This window comes from Apteryx rowi, unplaced genomic scaffold (genome assembly GCF_003343035.1).
Source record: "Apteryx rowi isolate R43461 unplaced genomic scaffold, aptRow1 scaffold_67, whole genome shotgun sequence".
Taxonomy (NCBI): Eukaryota; Metazoa; Chordata; class Aves; order Apterygiformes; family Apterygidae; genus Apteryx; species Apteryx rowi.
The window spans coordinates 3,182,465-3,207,859 of NW_020450949.1; the positions used below are offsets into that span (position 1 = coordinate 3,182,465).

The 25,395-nt window shown below is 37.9% G+C and overlaps 2 protein-coding genes across 9 annotated transcripts in view; one reads left to right on the forward strand and one right to left on the reverse strand.

Annotated features, from left to right (window-relative positions):
* Window positions 1-20,225, forward strand: part of CDK11A (cyclin dependent kinase 11A) — a 24,504-nt gene extending 4,279 nt beyond the window's left edge. For 3 of the 5 annotated variants that reach the window (XM_026085485.1, XM_026085482.1, XM_026085483.1), the window contains 19 exons: window positions 3,048-3,175; window positions 3,891-4,006; window positions 4,536-4,660; window positions 5,249-5,387; window positions 5,977-6,107; window positions 7,431-7,553; window positions 8,705-8,800; window positions 8,910-9,038; window positions 9,900-9,965; window positions 10,565-10,740; window positions 11,500-11,590; window positions 13,984-14,105; window positions 14,445-14,550; window positions 15,130-15,251; window positions 16,252-16,359; window positions 16,556-16,672; window positions 16,938-17,086; window positions 18,646-18,835; window positions 19,851-20,225. In XM_026085485.1, the coding sequence (XP_025941270.1) occupies window positions 3,065-3,175; window positions 3,891-4,006; window positions 4,536-4,660; window positions 5,249-5,387; window positions 5,977-6,107; window positions 7,431-7,553; window positions 8,705-8,800; window positions 8,910-9,038; window positions 9,900-9,965; window positions 10,565-10,740; window positions 11,500-11,590; window positions 13,984-14,105; window positions 14,445-14,550; window positions 15,130-15,251; window positions 16,252-16,359; window positions 16,556-16,672; window positions 16,938-17,086; window positions 18,646-18,835; window positions 19,851-19,943 (2,310 nt within the window). In that variant the 5' untranslated portion in view covers window positions 3,048-3,064 and the 3' untranslated portion in view covers window positions 19,944-20,225. Of the gene's footprint in view, window positions 1-2,230; window positions 2,308-3,047; window positions 3,176-3,890; window positions 4,007-4,535; window positions 4,661-5,248; window positions 5,388-5,976; window positions 6,108-7,430; window positions 7,554-8,704; window positions 8,801-8,909; window positions 9,039-9,899; window positions 9,966-10,564; window positions 10,741-11,499; window positions 11,591-13,983; window positions 14,106-14,444; window positions 14,551-15,129; window positions 15,252-16,251; window positions 16,360-16,555; window positions 16,673-16,937; window positions 17,087-18,645; window positions 18,836-19,850 lie in introns of those variants that run through there. The other 2 variants (XM_026085484.1, XM_026085486.1) reach the window with 2 other exon arrangements.
* A 1,229-nt stretch (window positions 20,226-21,454) lies between these two features.
* Window positions 21,455-25,395, reverse strand: part of MMP23B (matrix metallopeptidase 23B) — a 29,457-nt gene continuing 25,516 nt past the window's right edge. For 2 of the 4 annotated variants that reach the window (XM_026085507.1, XM_026085508.1), the window contains one exon: window positions 23,408-24,898. In XM_026085507.1, coding sequence (XP_025941292.1) covers window positions 24,724-24,898 — 175 coding nt within the window. In that variant the 3' untranslated portion in view covers window positions 23,408-24,723. Of the gene's footprint in view, window positions 23,160-23,407; window positions 24,899-25,395 lie in introns of those variants that run through there. The other 2 variants (XR_003256596.1, XR_003256595.1) reach the window with 2 other exon arrangements.

The window sequence follows — 25,395 nt, forward strand, 5'->3', positions numbered from 1 at the left end:
ACTCCCTCCCCAGTGCTGAAATGATACAAATGCTTATTGAAGAAAACACATAGATTTGCAAATGTAAAATGTTACTTGCAGCAGTTAAAATCTCCAAAATGACAAATTTTCCAACTTAAAAAGATGCATAATGAAACAACTGTGCATGCACAATAAGTGCAACATGCACTTACTATATTTTAACCTCTCTTCATGGTGAAGTAATTTAACCATGTTAACCATGTAAGTTTGTTTACTTCTATCTGCATGTATTCTTAACTGATATTCCTATAAAATTTTTAAGAATGGCCCTTCTCACAATGAATTCATGTAAATTCTCCTTCATCATGTACTAGTTCTGCTGCTGTTATAAAAGTGACTTTTTTGAAATGTTCTTTGGTATCATGCTTTATTCAAATGAATAGTAAAATTGATCCCTTATGCCCATCCCTATAATTACATATAAAAAAAGAAAAAGAACAAAAGAAAGATGCATGCTGTGATAGTTTCTCCTTTTCTGCCGCTATTTGTCTGTATTTTTATTGTTGAATGGGCAGAGACTGGCAGTTATTTATATCTTCCTGCCCAGTGGTAAGACCGATGTATTGTAGGAAATAGATATTTTGGCAATTACTTAGTGATTTTTGTTACTTTCCAGTGTGGCCATTGGAGATCTGTTTAATCCCACTCAGTCTGTGGGCTCCCAAACCCAGCTCATGCACTGTCTAGAATGACACTATACTTCAGAACTAGAGTGTATGCCTTGTTTTTTTTTTTTAAATAGAATCTGAGAATTAGGATGATGATTGTACTGGAATCATGATTTGAGAAAATGTTTGTTTTGCAGCACAGCAGTTTTGTTTGGCTGGTGAGGCAGCCTGCTGTGTGTGAAAAATATTCTTTTGTCAAACGTGTCACACTTCCTCGTGATACCTCTTTTCAAGTTGATCTCATTCAGCAGATGATTAGCTCTAGTCTCTTAAGAGGCTGGTTGTAAGGGGATGTTGAGCAAAAAAGGCGTTTTGCATTCAGTAGGGCAATGTTGCTGGTGTTCAGAATTATGAAATAGGTTTCAGTCTTGTTACATTTATAGCCAAATAAAGACATTAGTTTCTCGGTTTGTGTGCTCACTTATCGCTGTTATTGGTCATAATATGTAAGGTTACGCATTTAATCTTGGGAACCTAATCACTGAATATGTTCACTAAGGCAATAAAGGCTGCAACAAGTCTGCTTTCTAAATTTTGTAGCATAAGACATGTTTCACCCTTGGAACTGCAGCTGATTATTGAGTTCATAACTCATGAAATTCTTATGGTTCTTTGAGAAAACCAAGCACTCTTTATGCTTGCTGAAGAAAAGCATTTACTGTGATTAGTTTCTGGAATCTTTCCTAAGAATCAAACTAGCAACCTTTAAGAAATGCCATCTTAAGTTGATTGTCAGCTTCATGAGCAGAGACTTCAGCTCTGTCATATCCTCTCCTATCAGTCTCAGTGAATGACATGGAAGAGGATACCTGAAAGGCATTTACTTGTAGAGACAACTGTTTGGTTCTGTGACAATGACACGAATTTAGACTCTTGGCGCCCGGTCTTGGCTAATCTAGTCATGCATTTATTCATGAAGGAAGACTGGAGTGCTGCTTTTGAGGCAGGCAGAGGCCTGTGCCAGAAAACCGTGGAGGAGTATGAGGTGCATTTATAACCTGGGTACTGACATTTAAATAAGTGATTGCTTTTAAAGAGCTCTTGTTCTGAGAAACTTGAAGATGTTGTAGCTCTAGTTGCTTCGTTATCAAAGCCAAACCTTTGTGTATTTGATACCAAAATATGAGTGTGTGACTGACATAAGCTGTACATATTATTTTGTACATGTTTTGTGAAAGTTTGTGTATTTACTGTTGGTTATTTATGTGAGGTCTGGATACTTTCTAAGTAGCGCAGCTGCCTTGGCTATAGCCAGGTAGCTGTGCCCATTCATCGTTGGTAGCACATGCAGGATCTCTGTTAAATCCTGTGGATGTTTAAAATTGCTCCTGTGTTTTGATTAATCTTGGAAAGAATAAAGTTCCCGCAGTGTCGCCCTGTTCTTGTTAACGCCTTTTCTGCGGGCCTCCTCTCTCAGCAATGCTGCCCTGCCGGGCCACGAGTGTGGGGGCTGGGAGGGGAGGAGGAGTCCCGCCGCGCCCCGGCTCCGCGCCGCGCGTGTGTGCGTGCCCGCGCTGCTTGACGTGCCCTGGACGTCATCAATCTACCCCGGCGGGCGGAAGTGGCGTGTTTGTCTCGCGCTGCCTTGTCCCAGTCTACGGCGGCGGCGGTGGTAGCGGTGAGTGGGCCCTTCCCGCCCCGCGAGGGGGGGCGGTGGCGAGTGAGCGTTGCGCGGGGCCTTTTCGCTGCCCGGCTGAGCGCGGCGGCGGGAGGAGCCGGTCCGTGTCACATCGGTGTCCTACCCGCCGAGGCGAGGGACTGAAAGGGAGTGTGGGGGTCGGGGGCCTGAGCCTCGAGCCCGGGCGGAGGAGGGGCCCTAGGCGCAGCCGCTCCCTGTGGTGAAAACGCCATGGGGAGCCGCGCTGGGCCCAGGCCGTAAGGCTAGCTCACCCCCCCGCTGCTGGTCGCCTGTGCGGCTGCCAGGTCTGAGGGCAAGCCCCGGACCCAGAGATGCTGTCTGGTGAGATGAAGCAGTGGCGCTGCTGGCGGCGGAGCAGGAGACTGTAATTGTGAGCGCTGAGAGCAGAGGTTGTTATTATCCTTCTGGTACCAAAGTTGTACTTGATAGGCTGGTGCCACTTCTGCATGTTCCTAAGTGGCAAAGTGCGAGATCTTGTTTATAGATGTTTTCTTCATTTTGCTCAAGTGGGCCCTTAACTTAATGGGAAAGCCTATGTGTGCTTTTAGGTTTAGGTCAGACTCTTTTTGTTCAGTGTAAGTCAAGTACAACTTGACTTTCCTTGAAGATGTTATTTTAAGTGTTCATCTGTACATGAAAAATTCATGTAAAATTGGTGCAACTGTGTTTAGTGACTGTGTAGTTTGTGTAGGTTTCATTAATATCATGTTCTTTTTCAGAGCTTTTTTGAACTCAAATGGGTGATGAAAAGGATTCTTGGAAAGTGAAAACTTTAGATGAAATTCTTCAGGAAAAAAAACGAAGGAAGGAGCAAGAAGAGAAGGCAGAGATAAAACGCATGAAAAATGTAAGCTACCCTTTGATAAACAAGCGGTTCTAACGAGGAGTGAGTGAAGAGCTTCAATGCCTATCCCCTCATTTTCTGATCAGAACAATGCTGTTTCTAGCCCTGTTAGTGGGGCTCCTGTGTGCTCTTGTATGTCTCATGAGTAATCTCTTGATTCTCTTCATTAAAGTTTAACAAAATACCATGCTTTGCTAAAATCTAAATAGTGCTACATTATATATTTTCCTTAGTTTCATAGTTGTTGAAAAGGTTAAGCAGTTGACATGATTAACTGTAAGTTGCAGTTCAAATAATTACCTTATAAAGTTATAAAGTTTTATAGGGCTTCTGTCTTCAAACTGGATGACTTAATAAATTCTCTTAAATAACTTTTACTTATGGTAACTAAGTCTTTTACACATATAACAAAATAATTATCTTTTACAAAAACACAATAGTTATTGTGATCCTGCTTGATAGCTGTGGGTTAGTTTTGTCAAATTAGATTGAATTTATGGAAGTTCAGCTATCATTGCAATCTAACTACATTTGGCTGCTTATAACTTAAGATGGAAATCTGTGCTTCATAAATCAGTGTATTTTGCTGGTGTGACTGGTCAAGGTTGGCTTCTGAGCCAGAAATGGAAGACTTGCATACTGTTGTCTTCTTTTTTCTTTTTGCAACATACAAATTAACTGTGTTTTGTTTTTGCCCTTTCTTGCATTCCTATTACAGTCGGATGATCGGGATTCAAAGCGGGATTCCCTTGAAGAGGGGGAGCTGAGAGATCACCGCATGGAAATAACGATCAGAAATTCACCTTACAGGAGGGAAGACTCTATGGAAGACAGGCAAGAATATGAAAATAATGTTTGTTGCCTTAGAAAGAATTGGTGAAGTGAAATTTTAGAAGTACTGAGAAGATTGTTAAAAAATATCTGAAGGGGAGGAGTTAACTCCTTTAGCATGCTGATGTTCCATCTTGTGTCCTGTTTGCAGAAAATGCCAGGATATCTTTTCAAAGTACCGATTGTGGTTTAACAATGTGGTCAAGTTTTGGTCTCTACCTAGAAATACAATTCTTCCCTCAAAGTGCAGTTAAAGTAGGCCTGCTGAGTTCTTTGATACTTAATTGTCCTCAGTTTGCTTGTATATTATAAGTGCTTATATAATAGCAGCATAACTACTCGCCTGTCTGACTTTCTGTAATGTACTCTTAATGCCTTGGCTCCAGGGTGTTAAAGAAATGAACGTTAATATAAATTAATAAAATAGAAAAAAATACATTCTTTTCAAAATGGAGAAAAAAGGAAATAATGTACACTTTGCTAGACACTACGTGTAAGCTCCCTGAGTTTATTAATTTATATTGTATTTTAGAGGAGAAGAAGATGATTCCTTGGCTATAAAACCTCCACAGCAAATGTCACGGAAAGAAAAAACTCATCATAGAAAAGATGAGAAGAGGAAAGAGAAGCGTAGACATCGTAGTCATTCAGCAGAAGGTGGTATTATCACAGTTCTTTAAAACTTACAGTAGCTTCCCAAGGCCGAGCTGGACAGGCACTGTATAGAGGATAGATAACAGTAACTGAACTAGGGAAAATGTGACAGGTGGATAAGACAAAGGGAGTTAAACTTGCGTTATTTCTTTGATTATGTTGAATGCCCTTATAAGAAGTACACATATATATGTCTGAGATGATGTAAACTACTTTGGGACAGGGACAAAGGGTCCAGTTTTACTCTCTGAAGTCTGTTTAACTTCTTCCTGGCTTCACTGAGTGAGGGGTTGAGCTGTGATCTCTGTGCCTGACTGTAAAAGAATAAATATCCTTTCAATGTAAAACAGTACAGGAAAGTCCTGTTACTAACAAACTTCCTCTGTTTTCAACATGAGCATTCATGCAAGGTTTTATAAACTTTTAATTTTGTAACACATCTCCAGCTTAGGATTCTTCCATTAAGAAAAGGCCAGAGGACATAGATATAGGTTGTCATAAGTTTCAGCTCTTCTAGTATTGCTTTCTGGAAATAGAAGCACTGAATATCTTGAATAGTAACACTCCAAAATTCACTTTTGTCTTGGTTAGGGAAACATGCCAGAGTGAAAGAGAAAGAACGGGAACATGAGCGTAGGAAGAGACATAGAGAAGAGCAGGATAAAGCCCGACGTGAATGGGAAAGACAGAAACGGAGAGAAATGGCAAGGGAGCATTCCAGGAGGGAGAGGTATTTTACGTCACTCCTACGCTGCCCCCCTCCCCTCAACCCCACACAAAAAACAACAAAGAGATGAACCTCTTCCTCCTCTAAATGTCTCCCTAACTCTTCGTTGTTCTGCATTGATACAAAAGTTCAGAGCAAAAGCTGGTAAGGTCCGATGCCTGTACCATGTTCCTGTGAATGTGTTGTCCGACAGAATGGGTTCCTGACTTTAACTACGTTTGTAAATGACTTCATTAGAACAAATATTTTTAAGTGAAGTCATTGCCAGTGTTTTGCTATAGAGAAAAATGGGCAAATCGGTTTTCTATAGAATGATGGGATCTATTAACTGGACTTGCTTTATTTCTGTTTAAACCCTGATAAGGGTGCAGAAGCTTATGTGTTTCATAGCTCATGATCTTTGTCTCTGAAGCACTATTTTTAAAGGATCAGATGAAAAGCTACCTATGTATTTGGCAGGCAAGCAATCAGTGGTGCTGTTGCTAGTGAAATTGAATAGCCTTGCAGTTTGTTACAGAAAAAATGTTTGTCTTTACTCCAGAAGCTGAATTTGTAGTGAACTGTAGTGTAACAAAAAATAATTCTTTTCTAGAGATCGTCTGGAGCAACTTGAGCGAGAACGAGAGAGAAAAATCAGAGAGCAACAAAAAGAACAAAGGGAGCAAAAAGAACGAGAAAGACGAGCTGAAGAAAGGCGTAAGGAAAGGGAAGCCAGAAGGGAAGGTAACTATTTCAGTATAAATGTTTGGGCTTACTATTTGATGATGTAATGCTGGGAAAGAGGTTTAGAAAGCAAGAAAGCATATTTTACTTAGGTCAGTGTCAAAATTAATAAAAAATTGTTTTAATGTGGAAAAAAATCTGAAATCCTACATGGAGCAGTAAAATGTCAAGCTTTCTAGCTATATCATCTTTTGAATATCACGGCATATGGAGCTATTAGTGCCATTAGTAAATTTGCAGTAAGTCTCTCTTTGCCTCTTTTCATTAGTCTGGTTTCCTACAGAAACAAGAGTTATGTAATTCAGGTTGTGTGTCTGTTTGTATGTGTATCTGTCATGATYGCAATCCCTTCTGAACTCTTTGTCTGAGTCCAGCCCAATTTGATAGAGACTAAAGCCTCAAAATTAAGCATTTTAAGTGTTGGGGAAAATATACAGTCTCTTGCCCTCCCCCTTGCCGTTTAAGTGCTCCCAACTATGTAAAAGGCTGTAGTAGGAATCAAGTTGGGGAGATCTGATAACCCAGCTGCAGAAAAAGCTTTGGCTGGAGCTAATGTCATAGACACCAAAGTCAATCAACTGCAAGACACAAGTAGAGAAACCCAGGAACCATTAGTTCTTGTGTTCATAGGACTACTTGTTTAGCACAATATAAATTAATTTAAATTAACTTTTACATCTGAATTCTCACTTCACATAACGTTTCAGATCACTTGCAATCTAAGTTCAGATCATTTTTAGTTAAATGATCTCTGTTCATCCTAGCTTTCAGAGCTAAAAATAGCCTCTGTGATCAGGTGGCAATCTTGGTGACAAAGATTGCTTAAGAGTAGCAGAATAAGCCATATTTATTGCTATTCCTTCTAGTTCTAGTCATGCCAAACAGCTTCTTTTATGCATACTGGTATTGCTCAATATATCTAGCTTTTGATTTTAGTTATTTTTATTGCTCTTTATGTTTCTGTCAGCTCTTTCTAACCCTTAGCTGTTTTTATGCATCTCCCCTGGTCTGTCCACTTTTCTATGTTTTGTTAATGCCTTAGGTTCAGGATATTCACTGTATAGTATAGAGGGCATCTTGCATCTGTTTCCTGACAGCACCTTTCTGTAAGCAGTTTTTGCTGACTGCAGTGCACGAACTCTGTGCAGTAACTTGTAGAGTCCTTTGTTCTCTTAGGTGTAGTTAGGTTCCACCCCCTCCACCTCATTCCTCTTTCTTTTCTAAGGAAAAAGGAATAATACACAAAGCAGGTAGCTGTGACAGACAAGAGGATTGTAATTACCAGAGAGGTGTAAGGATTTATTTTGGTTTTGTTTTCACTAGTTTCTGCACATCATAGAACAGTGAGGGAAGAATATGGAGACAAAGTAAAAATGAGACCCTGGAGCCGCAGCCCATTACGACAACAAAGAGACAAGCTTGAGCAAGGAGATGGCAGGAAACCAGGTAGTATTTGCACTTGATAATGCCTTTGCCTGGGGGGCCACAAGGAGCTGTTTTGGGGAAGAGTAGAGTGTTTCATTTTTAGTTGTAAACATATATCTCTTTTGCTGTATTTAAAGTATTGTTCACTTTAGCCATGGTGGCATAACTCTGGAAGATTTGTGAGGGATGACATATATGCTCTTTTCTAAAGCAATACTACTTTCATAGGTAATTGTGTAAGGGGCAAATTGAATGGATCTTTCTTTTTTGGTAGTAAGAGCAGCAAAAAAAAAAAAAAAAWGTTTTGAACATCAGTTGATCAAAGAGGCAGCTGATTTCTTACTTCTGTAACTTAATTCCATTGCAGATTTAAAAGGGATTGTTTATACTAGATCCAGTTAGGTTTGTTGATGAGAGGGAACTGTTCCATGAACTAGTGCACTTTAAACAACACTAATACTGTCTTTGTGTATAAGAAAATAAATGCTTCAGGCAGTATTCTGGTTAGATGGTGAATTCTGTTTTCTAAGCCAGAAAATGGTCTTTCTCATGCATGGAAGGTTGTAGCTGTGAGCAGAGAACTTGCACAATTGACATAAAAATGTCAAGCTATGTGTCTGTTTTGTTAATGTGTGTAACGGTTGAAGTTGCCTTAAAAGTCAGTGAAACTATTTTCAATGAGCATGTTCTTGTACAAAGAAGCTGACTGCACAGTGTAACCAGCTGAAATTCCAGGAGGAGACAGCCAGTAAGTCCTTTGAATGTAATATCTAATCAATCAGTAGTTATTTGTACATGCTATTTCCATGGTGGTCTAAAGGGACTGCAGTAGAATTACTCCTGGTAATAAGCACTGTATGTAGGTATGCATATTGCTGAGACTAGGCTATAATGATGCTTGTTATCATGTTATGCATTTTTTTATATTTCACTCAGAGGGACTGAAGAAAAAAAATCAATAGTCCACATTTTTGCCAGTTAATCCTGCACCACTGCAATTCAGAAAGCTGTTTGTCTCTTGAAGAGAATGTGAAATTCTTTGAGTGGTCTGTATTGGATGAATGTTCAGCCTCAGCTTAATGGTCAGAGAAAGGAAAGGCTTTGAGTATTCAGAGACTAGAGTAGAGGTGCTGTTCAGTCACCACCCTATTTTTGATTTTATGGTCTCACAGTAAAAGAAGAGAAACCAGAAGAGAGAGATCCCCTTTCAGACTTGCAAGACATCAGTGACAGTGAGAGAAAAACCAGCTCGGCAGAGTCTTCATCAGGTGATAAATGCAATCTAGTAGATGTAATGCATTCTACATAATAATGTTTCCTTGAAAGATGTTTGTACAATGAATCTACTTAGTTATGTGGTTGTTCCTTCCTCAACAGAATCTGGATCAGGCTCGGAAGAAGAGGAAGAAGAGTCTAGCAGTGAAGGATCTGAGGAAGAGGGAGAGGAAGAGGAGGAGGAAGAGGAGACGGGAAGTAATTCTGAGGAAGTGTCTGAGCAGTCGGCAGGTGAGTAACATAAAGGTCCTAAAATAGTGTGTTATGGCATATCTTAGTTTTTTGTTCTGTATTGTTTTACTTCAACATTTTCCTTTTCTCTTAGTCTAGGATAGGCTGAGACCTCACAGGTCAAGATAACTAAAAAGGAAAAAAAAACAAGTACAAGTCATATTCTATCCTTTTACATAGAGGTAATACAAATTATTCATCTAAGAAGCAAGATTAGAAAACTTGAAAGCTGTTTTTGTCTTCCTAAATGGTATAAGACTAACAGTTTAAATAATTTTGTGTTGGACAGTAAGAAATATTCTGTACAGAACAATTCCGCAATTATCTGGGGTGGGGGGAGGTGTGAAATAAAAATGTCTGTCATTTTGAATGCAAATATCAGATTTTTTTAATGTCACTACAAATAATTGAACATAATAATARAGAAGGATTAGTTCTCAAATCTACTTTAGCTGTTTTTGTCATTAAAGTAATTAGTCATTAGTTTTTGTGTCATTAGTAAAGAAAAGAAGGCACAACAGCCTGGTCTGAGGGCTGGATATTTTTATTTAAAAAACAATTAAAGGTAATAAGTTAATATGTGTAAGTTTCCTGACCCAATTAATTTATTTCTCCCACCCTAAATTCCCAGATACTGATAAGAATTGTATTGCCTCTTGGAGGCTGAATGGTGAAGTTCTGTTGAGTTAGAGGAAGCATTTGTTTTCCTAGTGAAACAGAAGTATGGATTCACTAAACTAGATAATGGTCTGCCTGGCAAATTAATCCCCCAAATGAGAAAAGCACTTTGGTAATGATCTGCATGACAAGGAACTACAGAAGTGTTGAATTTATTCAGTTGTACTTGATTCTGTTTTGCAGAAGAGGTGAGTGAAGAAGAAATGAGCGAAGAGGAAGAACGGGAGAATGGAAACCACATCCCAGTTGGTACAATGCAAATATTGAATTTTTAAGGAAGTGTTACTTTAGCTTTTTAAATCTATCTGGTGTTTGCAGTTTTGCCATCATTCTAGAGTATTTGGCACTTTCTGGCTATTCTCAGCTGAGAAGCAGAGAGAGGAATAAGCCCCAGTTTCAAGTCAGAGTGAGAAATTCCCCAAAATCTGTTTCAAGGCTCCATGTTTAGTTCATTGGACTAGGATCAGATTTCTCTAATGTTTTCTTCTTTTTCATATTGGGTCTCTTATCCTGTCCTCTCATCAGAGTTTTACAGTCAGAGATACTGGCTCAGTTTTCTCTTKCATTCTCTGTAAAGATATTTTTACAACATGCAGTATTTAACCCTGGAAATGGTGAATGACTGTAAACTGGAGTTCCTGAAAGCTTCATCTCTGCGAGAAGGAGAAATTAGGCTTCTTAAGTTTTCAGTGATCTTTAGTGTTACAGTAACTTAACTTGCATAATTTATGCACCTTGCCACTATGTCATTTATATGGATCAAAGTTTCACTTCTGTTATTTGTCTAAAGCTGAATTTAAATATTACAAATGGCTCCCTCTTTCCATGACTGATTCTGACTTTTAAAGTTACAGAGTCAAGGTTTGACCGAGATTCAGCAGGAAGTGAAGGAGAAGAGGAGGAAGTTGGGGAGGGCACCCCTCATTCCAATGCAATGACAGAAGGAGACTATATTCCTGACTCACCAGCTTCCTCCCCCATTGAACTGAAACAAGAGCTTCCTAAATATCTTCCTGCACTTCAGGTAGAGGATCACTTAGAGGATGCTTCAGAAGGTGGATGGATTTTTCCCTAGCTACTTTGTTAACTTGATGAACATGTATTTGCGATAGCACTTAGGCATAAGAGAGTTTGTGGGTAGAATATCCTTCACTGAGTCTACATCACAACATATACAGTTGTGTGTGAAATACTGCTAACTTCTTTTCACAAGCAGAAAAAACATACGTGGAGTGAAAATGAGATGATTCTTCTAGATGTAGATAAGAATATAATACATTTGATATTGTGTTATTTTGGTATTGCTATCTAAAAATAGATACTGATGAGAGAAGAGTTCAGTTAATATGAATAGAATTTGGATGGGAGGTGATTATTCTTTTTGCAGCCAATAGCAAAATTTAGAAAATACAAAGAGTAAGCATTTTTGTATTAATTGAACTATATGGAAGGCATCAGTCTTAAGCTGCTGAGTTGGCTTCTTTGCCATTGAGACCAAAATTTCACTTTATTCTCTGCAGAAGTAAATGAGTGAGGAATTAATGAAGTAACTTAGGTTTACTGAAACACAGACTCTGTCCAGAAATTCTTTAGACATCCAAGTAAAAATAAACCCCAAAGATACCTTTTTCATTTGGCATAGCCATATTTAGAATTTTCTTGGTAAATTCTAACTATTCCTAGGAAGTTGCTGAATTTTATCTTATGTCCTCTTAAAACAAACAGGCAAAACCTTTCTACAGACATTTGAAGAGTAAATGTCAATCTGTGTGTTTTTTCTCAGGGATGTCGTAGTGTGGAGGAATTTCAGTGTTTGAACAGGATTGAAGAGGGAACATATGGTGTTGTCTACAGAGCAAAAGACAAAAAGACTGGTTAGTATAAGTGGTCTCCAGTTAGTATTTTGTGGTATTAACTAAGCATTATGACCTAAATGTTATCTAATGTAAGAAACATTTCAGCCAAGATCCATGTTAGCATGAAAGCTGTTGTCATTTGGGAGGAATTTTGGGACCTGCAATTTGGAAAATGTACTTATTTGCCTCTTCTCTAAACTGTGGAATCAGCCCTCTACAGTGAGTGCTTAGTGAATGTGAAAACAATATTACAGTGTACATATGGTAGAGAATTTTAGTTTTTATAGGATGGGAACAAGATGAGGAAAAGGTTTTTAAAAAAGTGTTTGTGCAGTAGGGGATAGTGTACATTGTATTTATTACTGTAAAAAAATTTTGAGCCACAGGGAGTCCAAAGCTGGATATCATGTCCAAGTGTAAAGTTTTCACTGAAGGTGGCTAGTTAGAAACTATGAGGTGGACTTGGAATCATGAAGAAGTTTTGAACTCTGCAGAGGGAGCTGGTAATTATTTTGCTATATTGAATGCGTTTACAGCAGTTATGTTGAGGTGTAAGCATAAGCACTGTATGCAAGTTGAATCTAGTATGTTTTGCATTTTTGTAGACTGTTTTCTTCCAGGACCACCCGTTGATCTCTGTGAATTCAAATTAATTAAACTTCTTGATAATTGTACAAGGAGTACAACAGGAAGTCTGGGGTAGAGTGATAAACATAGCTTGGGTTTCTTGGCTCTCAGATTGCATTTTAAGCACAAAAATGATACTCTGTCTTGAATCAATCTTCTGCCTTAAGGAAGAGGTATGTTGTAATAAGTGAATTATTCATTTGGCCAATTTCTGCTTGTGTCTTATATATAAATTTAGAGCTGCAGTTGTAAGCAAACTATGGTTCTGTATCTTGCACTGAGGAATGAAATCTGTCTGAAATACCTTCTTTTTTTCCATGAGTAAGCTATCCCTTTTAATGGATGTGGATTTTGACATAAGGGTTTCACTTGCAGCTAGTTAAGTTCAGAAGTAAGCTCGGTATTGACCACAATTGTGTAGAACTATTAACATGATTTCATTTTTTGGCTCAGCAGGCAACTGTTTCTTGCTCATGATTTGCTAGATAGTTGATTGGTCGGTTGATTTGATATAAGCAGGTCACTAGGTGTCACTGTAAGTACAGCTATTGATTAGAGAATTCATAAAAGCAGTGGTTTGTGTGCTGTGAGTGTACAGCACAGTATTTTGTTGTATAAAGAAATTTCACCTTTTTTTTTAAAGCTACCTCTTCAAAAACACTTCTTGCAGATACAGGTGGATCTCTACTTTTAAAACTCATAAAATCCATTTGCTTGTTTATCTGACTTTTAATAGCAAATGTGTTGCTGAAATTACTGCATTTCCTATGAATGATGCAAGAGCCAAACATCAAGTCACTTGTGTGTGCCCCTTCTATGGTCATTTCTCAACTGAAAGAAATATTTAGTTTGAGGTTTTAACAAAAATTGTGATACTACTGTGGCATTATTTTTTCCTGGAAAATGATAATGTACAGCAATCACTAGCATTATGTTACTTTCCTGCAAGCTGGCCATTTTCAGAGGGAATTGTAGCAGTATAAATTAAATATGTGCAATTTTAAAGAGTTGACAGATGGTGAAGAGAGCTTTTGAGAGGAAGTATGTTTCAAAGCTGGTCTAGACACAAGTTATGGTTATTCTCGGTTTCCCACTGACTAGCTATGATTTTGGTGACAAGTTTAAACTCTGGGTACCTTGCTTTTTCCATTTATTTCAGAATAGTGCCACCATTTCATCATCTTTGAGGTGTGGACATATACAGCTGACAGTGGTTTCTCTGAGTTCACTTGCTTATCGGACAGTGTTTGTGGGCTACTTTTTCTTTTCCTTATTTGTCGTGAGGCCTGCTCTGAGACTGGTGTAACCATTATTCTTTACAATATCATACAAAATGTATGATATTGTAGTTAAATAATTCACGTTAGTAATATTTTGAGTAGTGCTATGATTTTGAGTCGGGTCTTTAAATAGAGGTAAATTGCATTTGAGGCATTTCTGTCTGACATCTGATCTTCCAAATTATGGTGAGGACTTCAGAGCTGAATACATTTTTTCTTTCCAGGTGAGTTATCTTAGAATACACTAAAATCCATAATCAGCATTTTTCCTCTCAGTTTTGAATCACTGTTTTGAATTTTATTCTTTTTCCTTAAACTTGGCTGTTATTGTTTTTGGTTTTTGTACCCTGGTAATGTCAGATTAACTCTATCTCTTAGTTAGATATCATGTCTGAGGAATGGCTTCCATTCAAATAAATAGTGACAGAATATTGGGGAGACCTCTTCACATGTATTTTATTAGCTATGTGGAGTCAGCAGTTAATAATTCTGTTTTCCTTGCAGATGAAATTGTGGCTCTGAAGCGACTGAAAATGGAAAAGGAGAAGGAAGGCTTTCCCATTACTTCTCTTAGAGAAATAAATACTATTCTGAAAGCACAACATCCAAATATTGTCACTGTCAGAGTAAGGCCACCAACCTTTTATTTGAAAAGCTTTTTTTTTGTCTTGAAATGTTGTCTCTTGGCTTTTAAAATACCTTACAAAAATGTTAGCATTCCTAGCAGAGCTTGTTTCTAAGCAGTTGTGTGCTACCTGTAAAACTAAACAGATGGTGCTTGTCTCTACAAAATCTGATCATTTACAAAAATGAACTGTTGTCTTGGGCATCTAGTCTTAAGTTTCCTATGAATTTTACCAATGGCAGGTACCATTTATCCTATTTCCAGTACATTTCTAAAATTCATTTTTGCATGCTTTTTAAATAGTGTGTGCTTGCTTGATCATTTGTTTTTTGTGTTTTAGGAAATTGTTGTAGGTAGTAATATGGATAAAATCTATATCGTAATGAACTATGTAGAACATGATCTCAAGAGTCTGATGGAAACAATGAAGCAACCGTTTTTACCAGGTACTGTTTGCCACAGTCTCCTATAATTCTCAAGCTGGAAAACTGACCTGCAAAGACCTCGGCGTCTTTGGGCTGTACTGACATCAGAGAACTAGCTTGTATGATGCCTTGGAATTTCCTTTGAGTGTTCTGTGAAATGGGGTCTTTATTGCTTTTTCTCTGTCTAATCTGACTCCGCTGATACAGGTTAAGATAGTAGGCTGCCAGTGCTATTACTCATAATGATGTTTGGCTGATGAATCCAGCTTGCATGTTTAGGGTGAAATTGGGCATCAGATGTGAGGAGTTTCCCTTGTGCTAGACTGGAAGAGACAACTGTGTTCCATTTTTGGCCACTATCTGTGCTGCTGAGAAGCATTAATTTCCTAGCATTACTTGGCTGTATTCCAGCTATTCAAATTCATGCTGCTTTATTGGCAGCCATGTGGGTCTAACCATGCTTGTCCTGCAACACATTTTTATGGTAGTCTGTGCTATGCTGTTAAGTTTCCCTTTTTTCCCCCCCTTTCCTCCCTAAACAAAAAAAATAAAGGGAGATTTCTTCTTTTAAATATATTTGGCTTATTTTTATCACTTCAGGTGAAGTGAAAACCTTGATGATTCAGTTATTGCGAGGAGTCAAGCATCTTCACGACAACTGGATACTTCACCGAGACTTGAAAACTTCCAACCTGTTGCTTAGTCATTCAGGCATTTTAAAAGTAAGGATTAAGTGAAATATGCCATGCTTCTTAAAAAGCTTCTATTGCAGTATTACATTGCATTATAGCTATCTCAAGAATTGGATAGAATGTTTTGCATTAGTCTTTGAGAGGTGTGAGGTGTGTCATGTGAAACATACGGTTGCAAATCAGTAAAACTTTACTTTTAGATAAAGAGACTGCCTTGCCACAACTGTAAGATTTATGCTAGGTCGGGACTAATTAATAAGCATGGTCTAGTGAAGACTGAATTGTTTATAGCACGACTATATGATCAGTGTTCTCTTCCTGGTGATAACAGCATATTGAATCTGTGATGGTGTCATTTACCTCTTTCTGTCTCAGTCCCTGAATGTTTGAACTAGGGTTGCTCAAGAGATTGTGAGGCTTAATAAATAAATAATATAAATCACTGTAGTAGTGCTGAAGTGCACAGTTATTGGTGGAGTTGGACATTCTCTTTACAAAGAAGGAGTCTTTTAAGAAAAGTTGCATACCTTTAAAAATATATATATATATATACATATATATATGTATATCCTTTCACTGTCTTCTTATGAAAACCTAGAAGAACAATATGAATAGGATCAGGATATAACATTCCAGTTCTTTGGTTCTAAATTTTAGATGCCAGCTGTATACTGTCATTATTATAGCCTTTACTGTTGTGAAGCCTTCTTTCAACTTGCGAGGTTGAAGTCAACATCTTCTGTTGTTGTTTGGTTTTGTTTCTTCCTCCTGCTGTATAAGCCTTCTAGTACACAGAGAAAATCTGTCAAGGTGATCATAACAAGAACTCTTACTTGGCTTGGGAAGAAAATAACCCCTCCCCCTTGGGTGAAAAAAAACAAGGAAGGTCCCTGAAAGATAGTATATTCTTTGCGGCTATTTTTGAAGGTTGGAGGCCCCACAGTAGCCAATGTGGCCAGTACGCATTGGCACTGTTAGTAAATGGTATGGTCAATATTGGAAATATTGCTGATAACTAATTTTCATTCAGGTTGGGGATTTTGGACTAGCCCGAGAATATGGATCTCCACTGAAGCCTTACACACCTGTAGTTGTGACACTTTGGTACAGGGCTCCAGAGTTGTTGCTTGGTGCCAAGGTATGTTTCTCCTTGCTCCTCTGAGAGCTAGAGGAATGATTTTTTAGACTAACTTTATTTTATAATTTATGAAAAAAGTACAAGTATGCTTGACTCTTCTTATTAAATTTAGAGATGGAGGGTGGTAGACTCTTAAAGCTACTCAATGAAAGCATCTTATTAATTTTATGATGTATAATATATTTCCTCTTTTCAGGAATATTCAACGGCAATAGACATGTGGTCAGTAGGGTGTATATTTGGAGAGCTGTTAACTCAGAAACCTCTGTTTCCAGGGAAGTCAGAAATTGACCAGATTAACAAAGTTTTTAAGGTAACGCTTTTAACATCTTTGGATTTTAACTGATTGTTTTTAGAGGCAGGTGCATGAGGGTAGTGAGAAAATAAAAATATTTGCCACTCTTTCACAGAGATTCAGCCTTAATAAAGGGCTTAATATTTTGATTCTTGTTTACAGTAGATATATTGGATTAAGATCATGGTTTGTATTTTGTCTGTTTTCTCTGGATAGCTGTCAACTCCTATAGCTATATAATGAATAAGCAGGAAAGCTGCAGTCAAGATATTTTAATTTATAGGACCTGGGTACTCCAAGTGAAAAAATCTGGCCTGGTTACAATGAGCTGCCAGCTGTAAAGAAGATGACATTCACAGAGTATCCCTATAACAATCTACGCAAGAGATTTGGAGCACTCCTCTCTGATCAGGGGTTTGATCTGATGAACAAGTAAGTGCTATCTTCCAAGGGATCCCTGGGAAAATGTGTTCGCATGCTATGGTAGTTGTGGAGAATGACTGAAGCATGGTATTTCAGTGAATTTAACCTCTTGCCAAAACATGCTGATGGATTTCAGATTTGTCTGTGACATTTCCTTGCAATGCCGCTTGTCATTCTCCCAACACCTTTGTTCAGTGTACTGCAGTCTTTAACACCTGCTGTTACCTCAGTCCAAGATTATTCTTGCACACTGATATCCTAGAAGAATAGAATACTGTTTCAGTAGTAGTTTTAGATTGCTCATGTCATGTTTACTCACATGATGAGTCAGCCATCATGCAGTCTGCTGATGAATCTTGTTAAAACAATGAAATTATGTATGACTGAATTAAAAAAGGAAAAAAAGCAGCACATTCTAGAGAACATATTAAAGAATTGGGACAATACCAACCTTAATTTCTCCTAGGTTTTCAGAGTTCATGAGTTCTATCACATCTGCTGTTCTGCCAGTCTTTGTAATTACCTCTGCTGGTGGGCCCCAATGCCTTTTCATAGTTGTTTCTAAGAGGTCAACAGTGGCTTTAGAGATCTTCCCCTCCTTCCCCTAATATTCCCTTTAAGTTTCATGCCATGAACTAGTGGAAAAGTTTCGTCTGAGTTCCAAATCCTATTAAGAAACGTGTCTTTATTCTTAACTACAAATTTTTAAGATGTACCTGTTGACCCATTCAATGTAATTTAAAACAAACAAACAAACAAACTGATGCTCTGCTTTTTGAATGAGTCATGAATAATTTCTTGAAAGTTAGATAACCTTCCAGAAAGTCCAACCACAATTTCTTTTAATAAAGAAGGGTATCAGATAAGTGTCATCTACTTCTTAATTGCTTTGGCTATGACAGCATTATGTCATTATTTTGGATAAGAATGATAACACACTGTATGTTTGTGGATCTTGAACTTGCAGAAGCACACGAATAAGTGTACTGAAGTCAGTGGAACTAATTACATGTGCAAGTTTTGGTTAAAAGTATTTACATAATCAGGACCATATACTGTTAAAGAGGATGAACAATATAATAAAACATGTTTCTGTATTGTGAAAGTTTTAAAATAGACAACCACAAGCTGCATAGTCAAATTACATTATATTACAGTATTATATGTGGTGTATCTATACACTCTTCCTTAAAAAACAAAGCGGTTGTGTAAAAGTGTTTAATTGAACCATCTTAGCTTCTTTTCAAGCTATATCTGACTAACCCTAGGCTCTTGTCTAATGATTTAAACCTGAAAGAACAGGTCTCTGTAAAATCTACTTTTGGTATTCATGCTGCAGTTCCACTAATTATAGGTTCATGCAGGAAGCCTGCTTCTAAAATCAGGTAGCTATGTTAGATAGCTTATTTGTCACCAATAGTACTCATTAATAAAATTCTTTATTAAAAAATCAGAGAATTTTAAATTGCATTTCTGAAGAATTTATACTTTTGGGCTAAGGTTTTTCTTCTTTCTGCCTGTGTGTCTCTCTTCTCCTCTACTTCATTGCCTTCCTAAATTCTTCTCAGGTTTTTGACGTACTACCCAGCCAGAAGAATCACTGCTGAAGATGGTTTGAAGCATGAGTATTTCCGAGAGACTCCCCTTCCTATTGACCCTTCCATGTTTCCCACGTGGCCAGCAAAAAGTGAACAACAAAGGGTGAAACGTGGCACTAGCCCACGTCCACCTGAGGGAGGCCTTGGATATAGTCAATTGGTAAGTATAGTAGCTTGAGAAAATTGGGCATAGACTTTTCTGTGGTCCTCATCCATATCCAGGTTCTGCTTTTGGAAAAGTTGATGTAGATTGGATTCTGTTAGTCTTATGGGGCTTGGAATCATTAGACTCACCCCTACTTGTGCAAAAAAGAAACTATAGAAGTCCAGCTTTCACTCTGTTCTTTCTCAAACAGCCACTCCAACTACTGTTGTATTCCCAGAATCATCACTGCAATACGCAATCTGAGAGAGGAGTGATACCTTGTCTTAGAACAATTTTTGTTTTGCAAGTGCAGTTTTATACTTCCAGCTAAGCTTTCAAAGCTGCAAGTTTTGGTTTGGTTTGGTTTTTTTGAAAAAAAAATCCTGAGCCTGGCAAGTTGCATATGCCCTGTGGATGGAAACTTTCTGCTTTTTCCAGTATTGGAGAAAAATCTGTAAAAGGCAAGACTGGCGTTCTTTCCATTTGCATTCCCAGTTTGAAAAAAACCTGGCTGAAAAAGATGTCCTTCTAAGTATGGCATGTTACAGTCTCAGGTGCCTTAATCATATCAACTTCTCATTACCAATTCTATGACTCAGMATAGATGAGATAGCGCAGTACAGTTATTGTGCCCAGCTTACAGATGAAGTAGCCTAAAAGTTTGTATAGCCTTGATTTTTGAGGATATAAAAAGTGAAATGGAGGGTRAACAGTGTGTGTTTCATTAGATGCTGAATACATTGGTTTACCCAGTGTGTTCACAATGTTTTTTCATCATTAACATTCTTGGTCAAAAGTAGGTATACAAACTAGGAACAGATTTTGAGATCCCTTAGAGAAGACAACAAAAAAGCGGTGTTTTAATAACATGAATAACACTGCATCAAAGTTAGCTATGATGCCACTAAATCAAACATTTGTTTCTCTTCTGAGGATACTTTGGTTTTTTTGGCTTTACTTTTTGTGTTGGAGAAAGGAATACGTATGCATGGACACTTGCTGATAATTGAATTGTGTTTGGTTTTCACAGGGTGATGATGATCTGAAAGACACAGGTTTTCATCTGACCACCACAAATCAGGGAGCATCTGCTGCAGGACCTGGTTTCAGCCTCAAGTTTTAAACTCACCCTGAAGAAACAAACAACCCCCCTGCCCCCCYCCCCCCCCACAAAAAAAAAAAACAACTGTTCATGTGAGTGGATTTTTGAGTGCCCCCAGTTCTGTACTTCACATCAGGGAGACTAGATGCTTTTTACAGAAAAAAAGCAAATGTCATCACAGATTCAAAGGCTCTTGCTGGATGCGGAGTGTAACTAACTGCTGCATTCCATTTAGAGGACTGGAATTAACCTGAAAAGCCAAGGATCATTACAAAATTTGATAAAAGAAAACTTGAAGTACAATCCTGGAACAGTTTTTTTGTGTTGTTTTTAGGGGTATTTTTGCTTGTAAATTTGTAGAATTAAAATACATTTTTAATTGTTTAACAGTGTGAAGGATTTCATTTCTTCACATGCAGAAAACTTGGATGTTGGTGGCATTAAGTCTTCTAGAGTGGAAACTTCTGAGAGATTTTTTTTTCTCTGTTTCCTTAGCTGCTGCTTAAACTATTATAGCGTATTGTCAGCTCAGGCAAAACAACTTTTTTTCGTAAGTTTTATTGGCTGAAGGTAGTTGTTTGGGCAAGAAATCATGTTACTTCTGAGGTTTCTCTCCTGTGCCTTGCAGAGGCTAGGCTGGGCTTGATAGTCGCTGAYGACTTTTTTGAGTGCACTAGTGGGCTGACCACTTCACTGTTTGAGTTGTCACATACACGTATTTACAATGGTACTGGTGCAAAAGAACTAATATATTGTTTTATAAATCAAAAAAGATTTATTATGGAGACTTGAAACTTTATTTCCTAAAGAAGTTATTTTAAATATCCCATTTTTCCATTAAAAAAAAAAAAGAGATTAGTTGTACTGACTGTATAATATAATGCCATATTCAAATTCCTTCTCACAAGAGGAGTTGTGTTGGAATGTCACAGTCTTTTGGGTCTCTTAATTTATAATGCTATCATTCTTTTCTGGGACAGGAAGATTTGGAAAATACTGCAAAATATTGCATGTAGTCAGACATGTATTCAGACTTGGGCACCAGTCCAGTAAAGGGCATAACTTAAATGATAAATATTCCACTGACTTCAGTGCATTTTAAGAGATTTTACTGGACATAAGGGCCTTGGAACTGGAATTTAGATATACTAAAATTATAATTTTAGTATAAGAATGTTGCTGTGAAGGAAGACAGAGCTATTTTCTTTTTAGGCCTGGTTTCCTGATACTGGAGGAGAAATGGTTGTATTACTGGTCTGTTACTGAAGTATGCATGATTTTTGTGAGATTCCTCCATGATGATTACATGCAGAGACCAATAACCTATGGAAAAGCAGTTTCTCTGCTACATCCCACAGTCTGCAGCACAGAAGAACCATTTTGCCATGGCCTGTGATAAACTGTAAAGGATTAAAAAATGTGACTGTATACTTTGTGTTTCAAGCTCTGTTGTGCATCTTGCACTCTGTGACATTATTTCCTTCCTAACTAACTTCCTTGGCATTGTTGCAGCCAGAGGGGGGGGGCCTCACTCATGGAAGGTCTGTTTCCCTGACAAAAAGAGAGGATTATTTTATCTACGCTGGATGTTTTTAGTTTTAAAAAGGCAAAAACAACGAACCCTAATGCTGCATTATAGGGGAAATTTGATATGGTCCTAAGAGCTATGTGTAATTCCAGTTTTTTTCATAGAAGGGGAATATCAGCTCTTCCTCAGTAGAGCAGCATTGTTTAGTTGCCACATCTCAGCTTTTATTTTGGCTCAAATGTCTATTTTTGCACAGAGTGCTTGCAGTTTATGATCCTGATTGTAATTGTCCATACAAAAGATGCATTTTTAAATTTTTTACTACCCTGTACTCTTAGTTAAATGTGACGGTAAAGTTGAAGCCTAAGCTTATTTATCATACTAAATAAATATGTGAGAAGTGAAAGGGGATAAAAATACTTAAAAGATAATTGTACTTTACCAGCAATTACTATCGGTATTTAACTTTTTTTAAGCAGGCCTTTCATATATAATTGGAAGAGATGCTTTCCAAGGTGGACTAACTTAAATCTGGACTTCTGACAGTGATAGGGGAGGTGTTTGTTTGTTTTTAATCATATGCAAGTTATGCAAGGGCGAATGAGGGGAGAACATAAGTTAAAGTCAGTTTCATCAGGAACAGTATTTAATTAGTTTGAAATCATGCCTGTTTAAACAACTGCTTTCAGCAGTGTGGCAGAATTGCAGAAGTATATCCTTTAGACCAAAATGGAAATTCCACTGCATGAGAGTATGGTGGCATCACAGGATTTTTGCAGTTTAGGTACTTATTTTGCTGTTGATTTATTTCAGGTTTTATTTTTATGAAATCAAATTATAATCCAAGATAAAGCGAGCTTTGTTGCTTAACTTGAGGCTATCTCCAAATCTGTGAAGTGTTTTTCATACCAGCAAATCTGCATTTCAACAAATGGAAACTGTGATAGTAACATTTAATGATTCTATAACATGCAGTATTCCTGTGCATGGGGTGGGGGAAGGCTTAATTTTTTTGTTGGCTGATTTACAGGAATTCAAGCCTTTTGTTTCCTGAGTTTCTTGAAGATTCTGTTGGGTGACCATATAGCCTTGAAACTGCAGCCCTTAGAGCAGATCTGAATACTGAGTGCTGTGCCATGCCCTTTGTATGAATGGCATTCTGGTAGAATGGCAGAGCTGGGTAGTGGCCTGGTGTCTCAAGTCTGCAGCRTTTCCTTGGTTTCTTCCACCTGCCTTCAGGTCAACAGCCTGTCTTTGAAGGTGGTTAACATCTTACAGGATGTCTGTGGCAAAGCAGGTCCTTAGCAAACAGTGCTTACCCTGCTTTTGCCCCTGCCTCTGCTTCCACTTTTGCCTGTGCATTCACTTATTTCCCAAATGCCAGCTTGGACAGTGCCTGCCAGAAGCATCAGACAGTTGGAGAGAGCTACAGAGATAATTGGCCAGGTTACTGCAACATTAATATGAAACTTGTTTATCAGAAATGATGTCTAAAAAACTGTTAAACTGTAGTGAGACGTGAGATGAGATGTAGGACTTCGGTTCTGCCCAGAGATTAACCCTCCTTGCAGCTGAAGTGTTGACATCCTCTTGTGATAGTTATTGACAGCTATGATGATCAGCTGATTGTTCTTGTTTCTCTTCTCCAAATCCCAAAGATAGAGCTGCCTTGGGAGGAGCTGCTCAGATCGATGTGGTGTAGCTCTGGTCTGTTAAATGAAGATGGGCAGAGTTTGTGCTAAATGTCTGCCAGTAAAACTACCACCATTGCAACTGTACCAGCAAAACACTGTTGTTGTTAGTTTCTCTCTTTTCCCTTGCAATTTTGCTGTCCTAGACTGCTGTCTCTTACTGCATTGTGAGATGCTTAGCAGTTTTGTTGGTGTTTGTAAGTAGGGAGAAACGCATTGCAAGAGGTTAAGAGGACAACTAAAAAGGGATGAAACTGAGCAAAGGCTAATTTAGGCTGCTTTAATATTGGGAAAAGATGTCTTAATGGCAAGATCTGTTTGACTATGGTACGGCCAAGAGAGGCAGTGGAAAGCTCAATTCTTGAGTCACTTAAAAACTGGACTGAATGAAACATCATCTGGGCCAAAACCTCCACTTGCACTGATGATGCCCTTTCTATCTCTTGAGTCAATGGAAGACATAGTCTGAAAGCAGGGGTGCATCTATCACCATCCAAATGAGTTTACAGGTTCTGCAATGACATACTAAGGCTTGTCTAGGCTAGTTTCTGAGGCAGATGTTCAACTAGTGCTAAAGTAGCTTAGTTCCATTACAGCGAAGTGGCATTATGCAAACTGAAAAGGACTTAAGGATAAATCGTTCTACCTTTCTTTTGAGTACTTCTCATTAAATGACTGTCAGGGGATGCTGACTGTGCAAATGAGTGCTCCACTGATACAGACGTTTAAGTGCACTTGATTTTGCCCACTAATACTACTGCCATTTTCTTGTCTGACATGGCATATTTACCTCATCTCGGGGTGGTGGTGGGGATAGTGATAGAAATGATCTCATCTCTACAGAAGAAGTCCAGAGGCTTACTGATCAGACACCTAAAGGATAAGTTATGAGGAGCTGCAGATGAAGGTAAATAGTATATTGTGCTAAGATGACACAAGTAATAAATGCATATGACAGGAAAGCAGGGGAAAAAAGATGTTCTGTGGTTACTTAAGTAACTGAACATGTTGAAATATGGAAGGGAGTAATTAGAAAAGACTTATTGTGGCCTTACATCCTCCTTCCATCAAGTAAAAGAAAGAGTAATATATATATACACACATTTTTAAAGCCCTTTTAATGATACTCATCAGGATCTAAAAAAAAATGACAGCAGAACACTTACTGAGTATTAACTGGTCATTTTTCTTCCACAATACCTCTGATTCCATTGCAACATAGTTGAGCCATCAATCTGTTGATCCATTTATCCAGTGAGGGGTTTTGTTCTTGTTTTTCAGCGGTCTGCAGTGACCTGGGTCATTTAACTGCAAAATCTGACCCTTGAATTTTTTTTTATTAGTATTATTTTTTAATTATCTGTCTGTACAGGACATGCTTGATAAATTCTTAACCATTAAAAGTAATTTGAAAAAGGTTTTTTTCCAGAAATAAAGTCCCAGTCTCTTTTGCCCAAGCTATGGAAGCAGCTGATTTAAAAGTTTGATTGCACTGCTGCAGATTAAATATAAAATGATAAAGAAAATTTTTGAATTTGAAACAGGACTAGCAATAATTGAAGCTCTCATTCCAGGGCCCTGGTTAGTGCCTCAGTCTGATCCTCCAGGAATAAGTGGTCAAGATTCTTTCTTTTTTCTTTACTATACAAGTGTAAGTTCCTTCATTAATTGCATTTGCAATGATGCTCATGTGATCATCATTTAAGGACAAGTAACCTGGATATGAGTATTCCAGAAGCTCCTTATCTTTATACCAGCTGTCGTAAGAAAAATAACAGAAATTAAACTATGAAACATCCAATATAAAGCAATATATGTTAGTGGTCCTTCTCTGTCCCAGTAAATTTTGCTTGAGCCAAGTCTAATGCAGCATAGAGTGGATAGTACCCTGTTATAACCACTATCATCTACTTAAAGCGTACAGAAAACCTTAGCTTATTTTGTTAAACTCTTAAGTTTAACAGTTGGAGCTTGAAACTTACTGAAAGTCAATGGGAATTTGGGCCCTCAGGCCAAACTGACCCATGGACTTGTGCACTTACATCTATCAACTTTAGACACATCCAGAAATTACATGCTCATACATTAATAAGAGCTAACAAATTATTAATTGAATGGGTAAATTTAAGACTGCAGTCTTTTGCAGAATACAGGCCAGGGAATTTGACCAAATGGTAAGAATTATCCGTATGCTTTGTGTGTGAACTGGATTTTATCCTTTTCAGTTCAGCTTGTTCATTTCTGATAGCTCTGT